This window comes from Phyllostomus hastatus, unplaced genomic scaffold, assembly GCF_019186645.2.
Source record: "Phyllostomus hastatus isolate PE091 unplaced genomic scaffold, TTU_PhHast_1.1 phas_contig_150, whole genome shotgun sequence".
Taxonomy (NCBI): Eukaryota; Metazoa; Chordata; class Mammalia; order Chiroptera; family Phyllostomidae; genus Phyllostomus; species Phyllostomus hastatus.
Genome location: NW_025333611.1, coordinates 15,288,828 through 15,307,773, shown reverse-complemented (window position 1 = coordinate 15,307,773; position 18,946 = coordinate 15,288,828). Strand labels below are relative to the sequence as shown.

Sequence of the window (18,946 nt, the reverse complement as noted above, 5' to 3'; positions counted from 1 at the left end):
TGCCTCTGTGGGGTAGTCATATTAATTTAGATATGTTCTTCTACATTTTTTAAGGTAAAGAAGAAATTTGCACCAGCTATATATACTATTCTAGAACATTTTTCTTTTCTTTGGACATAGCAATATAGCATTCTCCCTGACAAGTGACATACGCTTTGTCAGAGGAAGGGTTTTAGCTGCTCCCTCCCTGTTCTATTCCTAGGACTAAACCAGCACCTGACGGATTAGACGCCCGTGAACGTTCACAGCCCGCCCGGATGGAACCGGTACTCCTGCCGGTCGGACTAGGAGCTCTGGGGGGTCACGGATGTGTCTGTTTGGTCTGTCTCTCTGGTCTCCGCATCACAGTACCTGGCACGTAGGAAGCATTAATAAATATTTCTTCAATTAGCAAAACAGCTCAGTGATGAAGACTACCTAGTTCTGCCTGCACCCATGGGCTCCTCGACCACACTAATCAACTGTTCCCCTGTTGAGGGGAAAGGTCTCTCACAAACGTCTTTGCGACGGTAATCCGTGTTCACGCACACACTTGCTTACAGATTTTGTAGGATGAGAACCTCCTTCAGAGGGAGCCACTGAGCTGATCCAGTGTGTTCTGAAGTCCCTTCCCTCCACAATTGTATAACTTTATAACATTTACAATTAATTTTCAACCTGTGTGAGAGCCACTGCCTAGGGTTTTGCAAAAGGATCTCCTTCCCATAGCTCCCTATAAAAAGCCAGTGCTTCCCCAAACTGCCTAGACACAGCCCCAGCATGAGAATTCACACAAGAGTTCCTTCAGACTGCCAGAAAGCCTCCTAGCAACAACCCAACAGGCTGCCTGTGCCTTTGGGGACTAGCATCCAGGGCCTGAGACACAGCAGCAGTTCAGTCACCACCTGGGGGGGGGGCGGTCCTCAGGCAGTGGCAGGTGTGTGTTGTCGATTAGGTCCTGGCGTGCCCAGGAGGGCCCAGCAGGAAGGGGAACAGATGGGGGGGTAACAGACTTCCAAGGACCTGACAGGGGAGAGGACGCTGAGAGACAGCAGCCACTTCTACCTGCATAAGAGCACACGTGGAGCTTAGGGGGGTTCGTGAGTTCTCCGAGAAGTGAGGGCACACAGCTGTGTCTGTGAATTTCTGTGATGTGTGAGAGCAGTGACAGGCACTGGGGAGACAGTAAGTGAGGCAGACCTCGTCTCCACAGTCTTGGGATGGAAGCTTGGGGACTTTCCACCGAGGGGCTTAATGCTGACAAATACAGATTGCTGGAGCCCTCTGCCTTCTTTCCACCAAGAAACGTCTGTCCCCGACGCTGCATCCCAGTCACTGCTTCTTCTTCTGTGAGCAGCACAGCTCCAGTTCTCCCCGTGAATGGAGAAGTGGGTCAGGGACGTTTCCCTCTGAGTGCGCCCCAAGCAGAACTTGACAGCACACACCGAGCACGCTTCCCTTTTCCCCAGGTGCTCCTGCCCCGCCACCGGCTCGCTGGGCCCTCTCCTTGCCTGGGGCAGGAGAGCCGTGCAGGGTGTCTGCTGCTGGAGTCTTCGCTCAAAGCCCAGAAACCCTGAGTCTCAAAGGAAACCTTCAACACCACCGAGTCCCGCTCCAGTGGGTTCTTAACCTTCTATGAGTCAGCGCGCTCCTTGAGAATCAGTGGCCCTTAGGCTCTCTGGGCCAAGCAGACACACACGCATCCCAGCACAGAGCTTTCCCTACGCTCTCAGGAGCTTCGAGGGCACATCATGGGACCGAAATCCCTGGAACTCCAGGGCCCCCCAGTACGGATTCCTGCTTCACACAGAAGCTCACTTGAGTTCTGACGGCCCCAGTGCCAGTCTGGGGGGCTGAGCAGCCTTGCTGGCGGGGGCCAGAGGCAATAATGCTGTGACAGGCCCGAGTGTTGTGCAGGGCGGGGGCCCGTCCTCGGTGGGCTCATTGTCTTTGGAAAATGGAAAAGGGTGCTCAGTAGCCGTGGAGGACACTGAACGCCCATCAGCTGACACATGTCAGAGTTTCCCGAGAGGACGACCCACGCTCAAGAACGAAGCTGGGTGTGACGGCGAAGGAGAGTGGCAACGCAGACGTTGTCAGGATCGCTACCTACAGCTGACGTAGGTGTAGTACTCCGACGGATCTTCTACCTCGTACACGTTCTCCTCGATCGTATAGATGTTTTCCTCTGAGCGCATCCCCTCTGCTACTGTGTTGTCTAACCCTGCGGGAGGGAGGTTGGCCAGCGTGACGAGCCTGTGGAAATAAAATGTTGCAGTTGAGGGTAGCGTTTCCCGGGCATCGCAGAATAACGAGAACAGGCTTTGCTGAAGACACACCGACCCAACGCAGTACAGGACGCTTGACTGGGTGCTGAGTGGGGGCGGGGGGAGGAGGAGAAACCATAAAATAGAATAATTTGGTAAATATTAAGATAACCTGAAGTAATCTTAATTTTTTAAGTATCTGAAACACCCTTAAAATGGTTCAGAAGCAAACTATGTATATTAATAAAGAAACAAATAAAGCAAATATCAAGTTGTTCACACGTTTATTAAAAGATTCTATTGTTCCTTGCACAATTATTCACGTTATTCTGTGGATTGGAACAATTTCAAAAAACAAAAACAAAATGAATGTGGTGTGTATCCAATCAGATTTGAGTTTGAATTCTGTCATGTCAGTTACCAGCCGTACAATCTTGGGAGAGCTGGGTTTTGGTTTTTCATTTATTTACTCAGGAACGATCTAGTGTGTTACACACTGCTCTGTGCAGCAAGAGAGACAGCAGTGAATAAAACGTACAAATCCCATGAAGGCTTCATATTAGTAAGGTTTGTGTCTCTGGGTCCTCATCTATAAAATGGGAATAATTAGCACTCTGTCTTGCCAGGGTGCTACAAGGAGCATTCAGTAACCAAATATTTATTAAGTGCCTGTTAAGTATCAGTCACTGTGCCAGGGGACCCAGTTGTCAATGTGGCAGACAAGTTCCTCATTTTCTATGCAGTTTGCCTTTATTGGTAGAGATGAACATTGAGCAAATTATGTCACAAGTAATGATTGAATGCACATAACTAATACCTATGAATACTATCACACTTCAGGTTTCCGCTCTAAGAAAGAATAGTGACATAGATCATTTATAATAATGATAATTAAATATTTTACTTGACCTTTTTGACCTTATTTTATTGCAGACTATCTTGTCTTCAGGAATATATTGTCTCTACTTGGCCTAAAATTATCAGTGGTTTAGCTAGCACCCACTAGACACAGTCATTTTTTTTCCTGAAATAGACCGCACTGAACCCATGTACCAGATGGCACTGAAATCTAGTCAGAGGTATGTGAGCTGCACACACTTGGAACCGGGATGTCTGTGTGTATGTGTACACGAATGTGTGTGCGCACAGTCAGGGATGGAGACTGAGACTGCAATACAAGCAACCCTGTTTGCACATTAGAGTCACTCGGAAAGCTTTGAGAAAAATGCCTGTGCTAGGCCTCACCCCTGAAGATTCTGGCGTATTTGCTCTGGGGTTGACAACACACTGTGTAAGTGTCATAAGGGATTCCGGTAGCTTATCTGAGTTAAGAACACCTGGACGGGGCTATAAAGCCCTGAGAGAAGATTCTGGGTTTCTTGTTCACTTCTAGAACCCAGTGCCTACCCAAAGCCTGGCTATAGTAAATGCTCAATCAATTGAAGGGTCAGTTCAAGGAAATGATCTGTTGATATAGAAATAAGAATTTCCTATCAATGGGGAGATGAATTGTGTACCTTAACTTCAGGACTAAAGAAGCTACAGTGATCAGAAAGTAAACAGAGCAGTGTGTTTGCATTTGATAAATTCAGGCCTAAAGCAAAAAGCAAGTATAAGATTAGATCCTCAAGTCCCAGGGCAGAACTTCTGAGAGCAAGATCAAAGCTGTATTCATATAGCAATCGCCGAAATTCCTGCTTTCCCCTACCCAACCCCTTATTCTTACCTTGAATTCTGTAACTCCCATTTCCTGTGATAATACCCTAGGTAAAAAAGGGAAGAAAGTCTATTAAAATTGCTTTCATAAATAAATAAAATGGACCCACTGAAGGCAAGGATTGTTTAAAGATATCTGGTTTCACCTTAGATTGAATTAAATCAAACTACCACCATGTGTCTTTGTTTATGATATTAACTATGCTAGAAAATAATAAAAATGCATTTTCCATATTGACAAATAGATGGAACAGCTACTATGTGTCTGGTAGTATGCTAAGCATCAATGACACAAAGGTGAATTATGAGCCCTGACTTTATGATACTTGTGTTCTAGTGAGGGTGTATTGAAAATAATAATAACTGTAATAATAATATCCCATTGTGATATAAGGGAAACCAACAATGCGTTGGAACTGATCCTACAGAGGGTGATCTGGAAGGCATGCACAGAAAGGGGACTTTTAACACCAGCTCTGACAGAACTCCACGACGTGCAGAGCCAGCTGGAACATTCCAGGCAGGGAACAACCCCGATAAAGATCACAGTGAGTGCCTGGAAACACACGCATGGCTGGGGGAAGAGGGAGGCCCAAGATAAGGTCTGAGAGGTAGGCTAGAGCCAGATCCTAGAGGGCCTTTTAAATCACAATCGAGGGTTTGTATTTTATACTGAGACCTGTGAGAAATAACAGAATGCAAATGAGATGTGATTGGGCTCAAGAAGATCTCACAGGCTGCTATGTGGAAGGTGGATTAAAAGGAGGTAGAAAGAAGTGAGGGGGTAACAGTGATGACAGTCCGTCAGAAGGTGGTGACTGGGAGAGACAGAGAGTAATGAACAGATTTTAGATATATTTTGGAGAATGCCCACAGGAATTGAACTTGGATTGTGTGTTAGGAGAGAGGAAAGACAGGATTCAAGGATGGCTTCTGGCTTTCTGGCCTTGAAAACCAGATAAATGGCAGTGTAATAAGGCGATGGCAGGGCCAGGGAGGGAGAGGCTGCATGCTGGAAGGTGCAGTATAGCCTCTAGAGTCCCCCGGGACATGTTCGATGTGCGAGACATGTACGTGGAACTATCAGTTGGACAGACACTCTGAGAATTGGAGAGAGAGACTAAGGATGACATTTAAGTCTGCAGACCATCACATGGAGGTGTAGAGAGAGGGAGGTGGCCAGTGCTGAGGGACCTCAACACCTAGAAGTCAAGCAGAAGAGGAAGTAAAAATGGCTGAGAAGAAACGGTTAATGAAGTAGGAGAGCAATGTTTCAGAAGCCAAGAGAAAAAAAGACTTTCTGCAATGAGTAAGAATCAACTTCAATATCGCTGCTTTGGCCCACAGGGAAGTCAGAGAAAAGATGACCTTGGACACAGGTGCAGGGGGTTGGCCTGGGACAAGAGGCCACTTCCCATTGCTTCCTTCATTGCAAGTCTTCTGGGGTCCCTTAAAGTTTAGAAGATGCACGTCTCAGAGGGAAGTAAGGTGTGGATGTGCTCCCAAGAGGGAGCATGCCTTATTTACTCTTTTTTAAAATTGTATTTATTTATTTTGAGAGTAAGGGGAAAGGAGGGAGAAAGAGAGGGAGAGAAACATCAACGTGTGGTTGCTTCTTACATGCCCTCAACTGGGGACCTGGCCCATAACCCAGGCATGTGCCCTGACTGGGAATCAAACTGGCAACTCTTTGGTTCACAGGCCAGTGCTCAATCCACTGAGCCACACCAGCCATGGCTCTGTATTCTTGTACTATATATTTTTCCATAATAAAAACTGTAAACTTACTCTTGTCCAGCCCTGTATGTGTGTGTGTATATGAAAACACAATGTCAGACTTCCTACTCCTCATTACCCCCTTTTACACATACTAGTATGGTCCTTAATACTCAGGCCTCGGAAGAGCTCAGAAAGGTAGTGAGAGTTATCATTGTTCCTTATCAACCCACAGACTTCATATTCGTGGGGTCCATTCACAAACCCAGAGAGTGATACCTTTGGTAAACCCTGGTAAGTGTGTAGGTGGAATAGTTTCTTTTTCTACACAATCTGTTCAGCAATGATGACAGAATAACATAATAATAGTACAGAGCAGGATAGCTTTGAGTTCAAATCCTCTATCTAGCAACTACCTGTGTGACTTTGGGCATGTCGCTTTACTTTTCAGCACACTGGTTCTGCACTTGGTAAGTTAGAGTAATAGTAGTACCTTTCTCCATACAGCGGTTGCAAGGATTTGATGCACATAAAGCACCTGACAGCTTCTAGCCACACAGTTAGGGAGACCAGTTCATCCTGGTTTTCCCTGGACTGCCCCGGTTTTAGCAGTGACGTCCCACATCTTAGGAACTCCCTTCAGTCCTGGGTGAACCTGGGACGGTTGGTCACCCCACGCACAGTGCGTGTTTGTACATTAGTAAGAAAGGCTGCTGTAACGCCCAAGTCCTGGGGTATATGGCCGTAGCCTCTGCGGTCAGAGAGAAGAGGCTATATCACAATCTTAAAAGTGCGTGAGGCTTTGGGGCTCATGGAAGAAGTGTTTGGGCCTTGACGTGGTTATAGTTTCTCAGGCGTAATCATCCACTAAAATTCACCAAGTTGAATACACTTCAAATAAGAGGTTTACTGTATATATAAATCGTCCTTTACTAACATTATAAAAATAAAGGGAAGTAACTTAGAGACGAGTGCATGTGCTGAGTGTGTGATGGAGGAAAACACTAATGCTGCCGCCCTGGCCATCCCAATATTAAAAGGACTTGATACCTCACTCTAAAGCTCCATGCCTGGGAAACAAAGAAGACAGAAAAATTCACAGAAGGAAAGGATCTTCCTTGTTGGGCTTCCTAATAAACCCAGACATGTTCATGAGTTAAAAAGGTTAAGTTTCTTAACGAAAGTTATGAGAACAGGTATCAGCCCGCCTGAACTGGAATTCCAGCTCCACCACTTACTGATTCTGAACCCTTGGGAAAGTGGGTTACTTTCTCTCAGCTCTACTCTCCTCTGCTGTAAAATGAGGATAATAATCCTACCTACCTTATAAGATGGTGACAATGATAAAATGTATGTAAAACATTTAGCACAATGCTTGCCTGTTACATGCTAACCACTGAATAAAACGTAGCTATTATTATTGCTAGGGTTTGAAAGGACTAGCGTTTTAGTCTAAGCAGATTTAGGTGTAATTATAAACTTGTATTTCTATCTAGGTTTATGTTGGTTCCTATATTAACAGTTTCTTAACAGAGGGAGAGACACATGACATCAAGTGACTTACATTTGAGAATTAAAGCACCAAAGATAAGAACCAGAGCCAGCCCAGCCGAAATCCCTGCTCCGATGTAGACGCTCATTCTGGTGGTCGCACCAGAGTCTTGTAACTTGTTAGTCAATGTGGATATCTGCTATGGAAACACAAACAGAATTGTAGCGTCTGGCCAGAAATTGGCTGTACACTCAGCCACTTCCTGATTTGTACATTGGAACATCCTTTTCCCAGCATCCTGGAAGTCCAGGGACCTGGAAACCACCCCGATCTGTTCCCTTCCAAACAAGCCTCAAAACACCTGGAGAAGGGGAGTAGCTCAATCTCTGGAGTTCACAAGGGAATAAAATGTGCCCCTCTGTGCTGTGGGTAAAGGAGGAGCTCTTAGTAAACCGACTTCCCTCTCCCAGAAACAAAAACGGGCTTTGGAGTGGAATCTTCTTCATTCAAGATCCCCTGGTGTTCCAGGAAGTTTCACAGTAGTCGAAGTAGTTGAAGTGAAACCGCCATTCTCACAGAAAGACAGTGACTCAAAAAGCCAGAGCTTTGCAGCCAGACAGTCCTGGGTTTAAATCTAAGCTCTGTCACCAAGAGCTGAGTCACCTCGTAGAGTTATTGGGAAAATAAAGTAACAAAAATATAAAATGCTTGGTACAGGACCTGATATTGACTACATGATAAATGCTTAATTAAGAATAGCTATTGCCATTGCTGCCATGTGTTTGATTTTTTTTTTTTTTGGGGGGGGATAACTGAAGGTCATACGGAAAAACCCTCTCCTTCTAAAATTCCAGTCCATGTTCCCTCTTTAAAACCAACAATAGTCAACACTTTTAAAACAAAGAAGGACAGAGAATTAAACCTTCCATTTGTTCAATGAACATTCACTGCAGGAGTGCCACGCGCAGGGTGCCGCACGTCCAGCACCTCAGTGCGCAGCGGTACTCAGGAGGCAGTGCTTGATCGCAAATAGGGGAGGGACAAATACAAAACGCTGAGCTATTTGGTGGTGATCACACGAGTAGCAGACTGAGTCAAATGAATGAGGACCCCTGGATAAGTTCGCGAAGGATCCTTAAGTCATTGCTCTAAGTATGCTTTCTAGAGGTTTTCCCTTTTACTCTAAGAAGGTGGGGGACACTAGAATCGTCATTAATTGTAACATTGCTTTATCTGTAGTTAGATATATAAACTCTTGGCTTAGAATGTTCCTGACTGGTATCTTGTCATACATAAATAAATAAGTTTAAACAAAAAAATAATAATCTTTTTCACTTGGATTGCAATGGAAGGAAGAAAAAAACATATTTTGGGGAGCTGGAGGGTCTCCAAATTCTCCACAGTGGTATGCAGCTGTGAAGTTTGCAAAGAGGCACAAAATGCTAATGCTTCTTCTTGTTGGTTTTCCAGCACTTACTACGTGCCAGGCACCTCGCATGCCTCACTGTACTCCGTGCTCACACCAGGCCTATGTCACAGCAGTTAGAACTGCTGTCGTCAACATGTTATAGTCAAGGGATCTGAAACCAAGGAAGATAAAGGCATTTTTCCCCAAGGGAAGAGTGGTCAGGAAGGCAGGCTAAAGCCATGCTCTACTTTCTCTGAGTTCAACACAATGCTGGCTCACACACACACACACACACACACAGTTACTTACTGTTTGATTTTTATCATGAAGGATCTCCAGTGTCTGTGTTTCTGCCACGAAGAAGAAGAAGAAGAATGGTTAAAAATGTTTCCTTTTAGCTGAGTTTTTAAAAAATCTTAAAGATGCTTAATAATCCTGTCTGAAATTACTTCTACTCCTTACTCTTCACAACAATGAATTGGGAGACCAAAAAACTTTACTGAACACTTAGGAATCAACTGTAGGATTTTTTAAATCCAGGTAATGAACCCAGTGGCTCATATGTTCTATGAAATGGAAGTTTCTGCCAGGAAGACCTATGTTGAGTATGTAGTTTGTTGTGTCCACAGGCCCTAATGGGGTCTGCAGAATTCCAGCAACACTGATAACACTCAGCATTGTATTACAATTAGACTTCAACAGATAACAGAAGTTAATTTTCTCGAAAAAATGTGGCACTTTCTCAGAGGGATACAGGGTATTTGCTTGCCTAAAAATGAAAATAAAAATAACTATCGCTACAATTTACCAGGGGCAGGCACCATGCTAAACTCTTGAAATGTCTCATTTAGCATCCAGAACAACTGTCCTAAAGCAGGAACAATCAGCTCCATCACAGATGAAGAAGCTGAGAATTAGGAAAGGACTTAAGCAGGTCACACAGCTTAGTGAGTGGCAGAAATGGTCTTCCAATTTCGGTCTGCGTGTCTTCAGCACTCTTTTTTAAAAAATATAAGTATAGTTGGTATACAATATTATATTAATTTCAGGTGTACGATACAGCGATTCGACATTTATATACCTTACAATGTAGTCACCACAGTAAGTCTAGTAATCATTTGTCACAGTGGAATTTATCACAATATTGTCGATTATATTCCCCTTCGCCTTTTCCACCCATTCTCCCCATCCTGGCCACCATTAGTTTGATCCCTGTGGCTGTGAGTCTATCTTTGTTTTGTTTGTTTGTTTGTTTTGGTTTTTTAGATTCTACATACAAATGAAACCATAAGGTAATTGTCTTTCTCTGTCTGAATTACTTCACTTGGCATAGTGCCATTTAGGTCCCTCCATGGGTGTTGCAAATGGCAAGGTTTCATTCTTTTTTGTGACTGAGTAATATTCCAGTGTGTGTGTGTGTGTGTGTGTGTGTGTGTGTGTGTGTGTGTCTATCTATCAATAGACAACCAGGCTGCTTCCACATCTAGGCTACTGTAAATGTAAGCACACACTCAGCTCTGCTGCCTTCAACCACCTTCACATTGGCATTGTCACTACTATGAAGAGCATCTCATTGCCCAGCTGCCAGCTCACCTTCTGTCCTTTCTGTTATTCATCTGCCTCCCGATTCGATGGCCATGCACTACACATCCTCTCCGTCAGGCCCAGTGGACAGAGCGATGAACAAGAGGGCCACAGGCCCTGCCTGACCTCGCAGAAACGGCCGTGGGACAGCGAAGCATGCCCACTCATTCTTTTCATTCAGTCAGAGATTCTGAAACTTCCTAAGTGCCACTGTCACGTTCCGGAGGCCTAAAAGCCTACACCCTTTAACATAGAACCCCTGGTTTAACAGACTATGATTTTAATATCATAGGAGCATCGTCTCAGCCTAAAATTGTTTTTTTAAAAAACAGGAAAAAAGATTACCTTCTAGTCACCTTTGTTTTTATTTCCCAAAAGGAATTTAAAGTATAAAAACCACATTGGTAAGGTAAACATGAGTCATAACCACACACAAAACTTTCTACCATAAATCCAGTGTCCGCTTCCTATATTTATTTGGACTAAAACTACCTGACTTCCCTTTCTCTCTCCTCTTTTACTTTATTTTACAGTGAAAATGATCAATAAACTAGAGCCTTTTTAGGTCATATTATGGTTTATTGTCACATAGATGCTCGTCAACCGAGATGGTGGAGCAGTTGGAAGAAGCTGCGATGTTTTTCCTAGGAAAACCAAGACTTGGCTCTGGTGGAGGCAGCAGTGGGGGTGGGATGCAATGGCCTTTATTTGTTAGTTTGTTTTTTGTTTGTTTTTAGAGAGAGGGCAAGGAAAGGAGAAAGAGAGGGAGAGAAACATCGATGCATGAGAGATATCAGTTCTCTCGCGCATGCCTCCAACGGGGGACCTGGCCTGCAACCGAGGCATATGCTCTGACTGGGAATCAAGGAATCGAACCAGCAACCATTCAGTTCCCAGGCCAGAGCTTAATCCACTGAGCCACACCAGCCAGGGCACAATGGCCTTAAAAGTATGTAAATTTAATAGTTACCACCTAGTATGTACTATGTACCAGACATGGTGCTTAGCACCTTACATGCAAAATTTCTTTTAGTCTTCACCACAGTAGGTAGGTACTACTCCTTTCTCATTTTTCAGATGGGAAAACTGAGTCTCAGAGAAGTACTTCGCCCCGAGCACACAACTATTAATTGGCAAACCTGAGATTCAAAGTCCTCCAGAGCTGAGGACTTACCCGTGACCCAGTCCTACCTCCTTCAGGTGGAAGAGAGATTGCATTTGTTTTGTATTCAAGGTGGACTCAGAAGCTTCCAGAATCCTTGGAACCCTTATGAAGGCTCCACTCCACCTTATAGCAAACGCATTAAATGCATCCACGTTCCACATTAAGAAGAGGTACACATGACCACATATGAGTTGACTTAAGGGTAACTGTCATAATGTTACCTATTACAGCTATGCAATTAAATAACATTAATTTGAAGTTTTCATTTATTTTCCTATTTTGAACGCACTTCCTTTTTTGTTTGTTTAAATATTTGCGGGGGGGATGTTGAAAAGCTGAGATTATAGATACTGTGCCTGTATTCCCTAGTGCAAGAAATGGTCCCCCCCACCTTCTTTCTTTTTTTTGCCTAGAGATAAGGAACAAACAAGGAAGAACTGAAAGGAAGGAGACTTCTGTTTATGGTGCAGACAACTCTAAGGAAGTGCACTGCCTCATGAGAAGGTGAACTCCCCGCTCAGGAATGCACGTGGGCACAGAGCGAGCGCCTACTTGGCGGTGATGGGATATGATAAAGAACACTGGAGCACAGGCTGGGGCAGTGGGCCGAAATGACCCCTGAAGTCCCTTCTAGGTCTGTGGCTATAGGGTTTTTAAAATACCATAATAGTGCCCTGGCTACCTAGCTCAGTTGGTCAGAGTACCGTCTGCATAGGCCAAGGTTGTGGGTTCGATCCCTGGTGAGACCACATACAAGAATCAACCAATGAATGCATAAATAAGTGAGACAACAAATCAATGTTTCTCTCTCTCTCTCTCTCTCTAAATCAACAAAAATAAAAATAGTTAAAAAATAAAAATATAATAATAGCATACAATAAATATCCGATATTACTTGATCAGCTCACAACATGGACGATCATCTGTTCTCACCCTATTTCATCTCCTCACTAATTGTATAAGTGATGGTGGCTCACAATCACTAACGAACCAACAAAGATGAACCCTTTAGAGAGCTGAAGTTAACATCTATACTAGTCACTGATTTTGAATGCTCTCTGTGGGCCAGGTACTATGCTGCACTTTACATATATCATCACATTTCATCTTTATCACAATCCGATGAGGCAGGCACTGCTTCAGTGCAGGATGTAAAGAGGTGAGGACATGGGGCCTCCCAGAGCTTGAGCAACTTCCCTGAGTCCATAAATCTGCTACGAAGAACTGACATTAGAGCCCATTCCACCTGCCACTGCAGCACGTCCCGCAGTCTCAGTCTGCCTCTGGTTCTTACTGATAATGCTAACACACTAACATGCACTGAGTACACTGTGATCAGACGCTGGGCCAAGCACGTCAGTCACATTTCTTATTTAAATCTCATGAAGTACAGTTTAAGACATTCATGAGATTAGGAAATGGGATTTACCTCTGTTGGACTTCACTTCACAGGATGAAAAACAGAGCTCCAGAGACTTCCGGAGAGACTAGGTCTCTGGGAAAAAGTATTTCAGATCAACCTTTCCGATCAAGGTGACCTGAAGTCTGCTTTTCTGATCCTATCTTCTCTTCCAGAACAGCGTGTACACGTCCTGGCTTAATTACTTAAAGAATTTGAAGGATGCTGGGCTTTATTCCAGTTAGAACCAGCCCAGGACATCACCTAATCCAATCCCAAACATGGCCTGGGGCCCAGTCAAGGCAACACATCGCCAGTCTGGGAATCACAGAATAACAGTGCAATGTAAAGAGTTTTTCATTACATTAAATTTACTTAATTTAAAAGTAATGGCAATGTTAGGCAGAAGTTGGCAAAATACGTAGATCAAACCTCTTTTAGGTGGGAGTCAGGAATTTCATTGGGTCATGAAATCCCAAATTCTCTGGACAGAAGAGATCCAAAGAGGCGAAAGGCACTGGCCCTGAGCCAGGTCTTGATTGACTAATGCAGATCCTAGCCTGGGCGCATTGTTCCCAGCACAGGTCTACCTCCATCATCTCTCTCACCTGAAATACTACTTCCTGTGCACAAAAACATTCATACCTCCGCTCTTAAACTGTTCCCTCATTTTCCCCATATTCAAAATCCTCTGGACTCAGAAACCACCTAGAGGCTTCCTCCTGCACCCCAGATATAATTACCTGAGCCAGGTCGCTCAGTGGTGGACGTCCTCGGAAAGGCTGTGGTGACATCTCTCCACCAGGTCCAGGCAGGGGTGACCTCGGCTAAAGCGAGAAAGCAATGCAAGGATGAGGCTTCTCCGAGAGCGGGGAGCTTGTGTTAGGAATCACAGGGGCAGCAGACAAAACAAGAAATGCACAAGTAAAGAGGAACACACGCTCAACTTTCAAACCCGGACGCCTTCCTTGAGAGGATGTCGCACATTTAAAATGTTTGTCACATGTCTGAAGAGCTTGGTTACCGTCATCATTGTCACAGTCCAATTGTTAAGAATAGAACAAATGGCCCTGGCTGGCGTAGCTCAGTGGATTGAGCGTGGGCTGTGAACCAAAGCATCGCAGGTTCGATTCCCAGTCAGGGCACATGCCTGGGTTGCAGGCCATGGGCTCCAGCAACCGCACACTGATGTTTCTCTCTCTCTCTCTCTTTCTCCCTCCCTTCCCTCTCTAAAAAATAAAATAAATAAAATCTTAAAAAAAAAGAATAGAACAAATGGCCACACAAATGGCCACACTGATGCTTTTCATAAAACATCTCCTAAAACCGTTCCAGTGGCCTGTATGGCAGGGATTATCATATTTCATAGAGGAGAAAGTCTCCAAGTTTAAATAACTTGTCCCAGGATGACACAGCTAGGAAGAGGCAGAGTTGGAGCGGAACTCAGCTCCAGCAGCCACGAAGTACGTGCCCTGTAAATGTTAAACATCCAAGCACATGCACCTCCCCCCACACACACAGCTCAGCGGGTCTCAATCCTGGCTGCACCTGGGGGAGAATCACCTGGGGAAGACTTTGAAAAGTCCCAGGGTTTATGTTCTACCTCCAGAGATGCTGCTTCTTCTTGCTTGTGGCTGGAGCTCAAGCATCTGTAGGTATTAACAAGCTTCCCAAGTAAATGAGCAGGCAGTCGGGCTCCCATCCCCTGATCTGGGCCTTTCCTCCCACTTTATAGGTCTTATCCATGAGCTGCAGTATAGACAGAGGAGTTAAACATGGTCGGACACTGCTCAAGGGACTGTGGGTCTCAGGGGGTCACCACCAGGGCTGTAACTGGGGAGGCCAGAAGTGAGACCAATCAGTATGTTTAACATAATCTGCAGATGAATCTTATTCATAAGGAAAGCACACAAAAGTCCACTCACCTGGTTTGATGTCCAACTGCAGGTCTACTTTTTTATCATTCAGTAGGCCTGCAAATTGGATGCGGCAGCAGTAGGTCCCACTGTCAGCTAAAGTCACATTCTCTATGGTCAAGGACACGTCTCCAGTGTGCAAATACCCCTTTAGCTGATATCTGCTGGATGTGCGATGAGTCACGTGCCTTCCGTCAGTGTGGAGCACCTCACCCTGACAGTGAAACATAGGACAGGGTCCTCTGCCCCAGCACATAGGCACGAGATCCCCAGGGGTGGGTGGAGAGTAGTTGCAGGGCAGGCGAGCATTCTGGCCCACTCTGGCTGTGTGTGATCCTTCCAAAGACCCTGAAGAAAGAGAAAAGGAGAGCAAGATGCAGGGAACGAATGAGATGGTCCACTACAGGTCAAGTGCAAGTAATGCCTTGTATCACTAGAATAAAGAAGAAACCACTGCTGCTATCCTGTCTGAAGGAAGATCCACTGAGGCAATGACTTTCAGACTTGAGGGGCATCAGAATCACTGGGAAGTCTGGTTAAAACAGAGATGCCTGGGCTCAGTTACCAGAACTGCTGATTTAATAGTTCTGGGGTGGGGCATAACATTTTGTGTATCTGACAAGTTCCCTGGAATTGCTGACATGGCTGCTCTTGGAACCTCCCTTTGAAGACCAGTGCTCTGGGAAAGAATTGTGGCCCAGGCTTGTGAACCCTGGAGAGCAGGGCTGATGGAAATGGTCAGTCATTGTCGGCCAGGAAAACAGCTCACCCATTCGGGCTAGTTGTCTCTTCATCAACAAAGGCACGCACCCTGTCACAATTCTCTCTTCTCTTTCTCTCTTTCTTTAAGCACCAGGCACGTAATGAATAAAAACCCTTGCTTGAGTCAGAAACTAATGTATGGCTGTTTTTAGGTTTAAAATTAATTGTCTTTTAAAAAAATTAACATACATTGTAAAACAGTCACACAACATTAAAAAGTGTATGAAAAGGGTAGACTCCCTCCGCTCTTTCCCATTCCCCAGCTCCCCTTCCCAGAGTGCATACATTAACAGGCATTCTTGTATTCCCACACCCTGCAACACACACACAAATAGATCGCTACTGTATGTATTATTCTACTCCTTGCTTCTTTCAATTAATATTATGAATTAGATACATTTCACGTCATTATGTTTAGCCAGTTTCACTGTTTGCAGCATGGATATATCACAATTTACTTATTTTTGTCCACTTCCCTGTTCACAGATACTTAGATTGCTTCCAAGCTTTCACGGCTGCAAATGTTACGACAACCATCCTTGTATCTTTATCCTGCACTACCCAGTTGCAAAGGTCCTTGCCCAGACTTACTTGTAAGCAGTAGCAGCCACAGAAGGACACAGTTGAAGGGAAGATGTGAAAACATGAGTTCTGCAGAAGAGAAGTCCAGGAATGGCTCTGTTCATGTGCCGTTGTAACTCTCCAACTGAACTGGATACTTCCTTCACCTGCGTCTCTACTCCACAATCACGTGAGCGGCGGCCACTTCACCGAGGGCTAGCCCAGCAACCAGTACGTCAGACTACTGAGCATTCCTCTATTAATGCGGTTAAGCATACCGTCACATCAAAGGAAACTCCGGTTCTCTGCCATGCCACACCACACACATCCTGTGGGGGCTCTGACATTTATTCTGTTCGTACCGACAAAGAGGAAGCAACAGCCAGAGAAAAAGTGTTAGTCAGTCAAAAAAAACTGTCTCTCAGCAAGTAAAGGAAGCCTCCTGATGCCTTCAAAGAAATGGTCCTCTGCCTGAAATAGACTGTGTCTGGGCCCAGCTCGTTACCCACGAACAAAGATAGAAACACACGTGCTTGTTTGGAAAACCAGTCAGTTGGTCAGTTGCATGACGGTTGCTTAGGAAGCACGCACCACGTGTCAGGCAGTGGACTGGGAGCTGGAAACCACCACAGACAATGGCGTGTTCCTTATTCTCACACTTATGGCCCTTTCCGCTCACTCCATCACAAGCCTTTTTCTAACACAAACTGGCCTACATCGTCGAAGCTTGCTGGGTCTCGGTGTCCTCATTTATACAACTTATAAAGTGAGGAATCTGTGTTAATATTCTTACTTTCCCCTGAACTTTCAAACTCCTCTGCTTAGGGAAGACACAGTCCTGTCGGCAGTGACTCCTTGCCCTTCCCGTGGGTGGAATTAAGGAGACCTCAAGTTTCTATTTCATCTGATATACACAAGACGTCCCCTCCCCTCCTACCCTGGGGGCTTCAGGCATCAGTTGTCAGTAACGACTGAGGTAGCATCTCAGACCCAAACAGTCCCAGCCCTGGGAGACTGACTTTTGTCTGGAAAATTTAAAAGCCAAGGGTTCTTTACAAAAGACAAGGGAGATCACAGACTAAATAATTTCCCAAAACCCGTGGTCTTTCTCTGTCTTTCCTTCCTGATTTCCTTGTCACTCGCCTTTATGCCATTAAATGCATTTAACATCAATCTCCAGCTAGTTCTCTGCATGCACCGGTAGCGTCACAGAGCAAGCAGTTACTCAAGAGATTGGAGTCGACTTCTTCATTTTACAGACAGGGAAACAGACAGGAGAAGACTGATTTCCCCAAAGGCACGTGATGGGTAATCTCAAATGAGAACATAAGTCCTTGAGCTCCAGACTTTTCCACTATAAGCTATGTTTCAAGAGTTTGATATTTGCCCTTAGTATGTCTGCCCTCCAAACTAATAACCACCACCAAGTGCCCATATTCAAGTGGAAGGTAGGATGAATTAACCATGGGACTTGGAGTCATATTAATTAACAACATGTGGTATGTGAATTCTTTCTCAATAAAGCTACTTAAAAAAAAATCACCTTAAGGTTCTGGTCAGACCTCTCCTGCTGTGTATCTGCTAGGGCCACTCTGCCAACTTCCTGTCTAAGAGGTCCCTTCTCACTGCCAGGAAGAGTTCCAGAAATGTTCTCTGGCATGTGGTGGCTTTCTAGACTTTAAAAAAAATTATTGCAAACATTGCAATTCCCATCCTTGTGTCTTTATCTTGTGTTTTCCAATGGCACCTAATTCTTTAGTTCATATCAAATTCCCCTGATTATCCAAAAAATGTTTGCCAAAATACACAAACAAACATTGAAACAGACTCACAGACACAGAGAGAGGACCTAATGGTTGCCCAAGGGAACAGGAGGATAAGAAACTGGGTAAAAAAGGTGAAGGGATTAAGAAGTACAATTTTTTAAAAAAATATATTTATTGTTTATGCTATTACAGTTATCCCATTTTTCTCCCCTTTATTTCCCTCTGCCCTGCACCCCCATTCCCACCAGCATTACCTGGCCAGGTGGCTCAGTTGGTTGAGCATCATCCTGTGCACCACAGGGTTGCAGGTTCAATTCCTGGTCAGGGCACATGCCTGGATTATGGATTCAATTCCCAATCAGGATGTGTGGGATAGACAACTGATTAGTGTTTCTCTCTCATATCAATGTTTCTCTCTCCCTCTCTCTCTCTCTCTCTCCCTTCCTCTCTCTCTAAACATCAATAAACATATCTTCAGGTGAAGATTAAAAAAAATAAAAGAAGATTAAAAAATAAAAGAAAGAAAGAAAGAAAGGAAAAGAGAAAGAAAGAACCATATTGGAAATACAGCCAATAACACTGTGATAGCTGTGTACAGTGCCAGGTAGGTGTGTATGGAAATATAGAGGCGAGGGAACAAGTTTGAAAGTGTAAGATTGTCTAACTACTGTGCCGTACACCTGATACCAAAAAAAATCATATTGAAAGTAACCTGTAATTAAAAAATAAAAGATAAACAAAAAAATAAAGTGGCTCTTATCCTAAAAAAAGATAAAATAAGAAATGTTCTCTTAGGTTTGTTTAAGTCCAGACCCACATAGTTTCCTACTTTGCCTTCGGCTCCCATCTGCCTAGTAATCTAGGGCAGATTCCCTCCCCACCCCCACCCCACACACACACACACACACACACACACACACACTGGTTGTGCAAAGTCAGCTGCCCTGTGGAATGTTCCGTGTTCTGGATTTCTCCCTCCCCTTGTGGTGTCATACTCCTTTCTTCCTATTTCTTATAAATGAAACTTAGCACTAGAGGTTTGGCTGGATTCAGATTTGACCTTTTGGCTAGAAGACTTCACAGCTAATGCCAGGTGCTTGAGATTCCATCACAATTGTCTGATTGCTCCGCATTTAGAGACGCTAAGATTGATCAGCTTGCACCTTTCTCTTTTAAATGAACATTGTAATCTGAAGATCTCTTCATTTCAGCTTA

General features: G+C 44.4%; 1 protein-coding gene across 2 annotated transcripts; it reads right to left on the bottom strand.

The window, feature by feature from the left end:
* Positions 1–1,853: 1,853 nt before the first annotated feature.
* HAVCR2 (hepatitis A virus cellular receptor 2) lies at positions 1,854–16,331 on the bottom strand. 2 transcript variants are annotated; one of them, XM_045826819.1, is made up of 7 exons: positions 15,996–16,331; positions 14,652–14,990; positions 13,470–13,553; positions 8,888–8,928; positions 7,243–7,369; positions 3,973–4,009; positions 1,854–2,235 (listed from the first exon to the last, which is right to left on the bottom strand). In XM_045826819.1, the coding sequence occupies exons 1-7, from the start codon at positions 16,048–16,050 to the stop codon at positions 2,085–2,087; spliced, it is 834 nt and encodes a 277-aa protein (XP_045682775.1). In that variant the 5' UTR covers positions 16,051–16,331; the 3' UTR covers positions 1,854–2,084. The 2 variants fall into 2 exon arrangements, with proteins under 2 accessions (XP_045682775.1, XP_045682782.1); XM_045826826.1 differs by having other exon boundaries at positions 7,243–7,366.
* Positions 16,332–18,946: the final 2,615 nt, after the last annotated feature.

Bases quoted from the DNA above. Each gene is read 5' to 3' on its own strand.
- HAVCR2 (XM_045826819.1), bottom strand. From the start codon at position 16,050: ATGTTTTCACATCTTCCCTTCAACTGTGTCCTTCTGTGGCTGCTACTG. The intron at 13,554-14,651 runs GTGAGTGGACTT...TTCTCGCTTTAG, and splicing joins GCAGTTGGACATCAAACCAG to CCGAGGTCACCCCTGCCTGG. The intron at 8,929-13,469 runs GTAATTATATCT...TCTTCGTGGCAG, and splicing joins CACTGAGCGACCTGGCTCAG to AAACACAGACACTGGAGATC.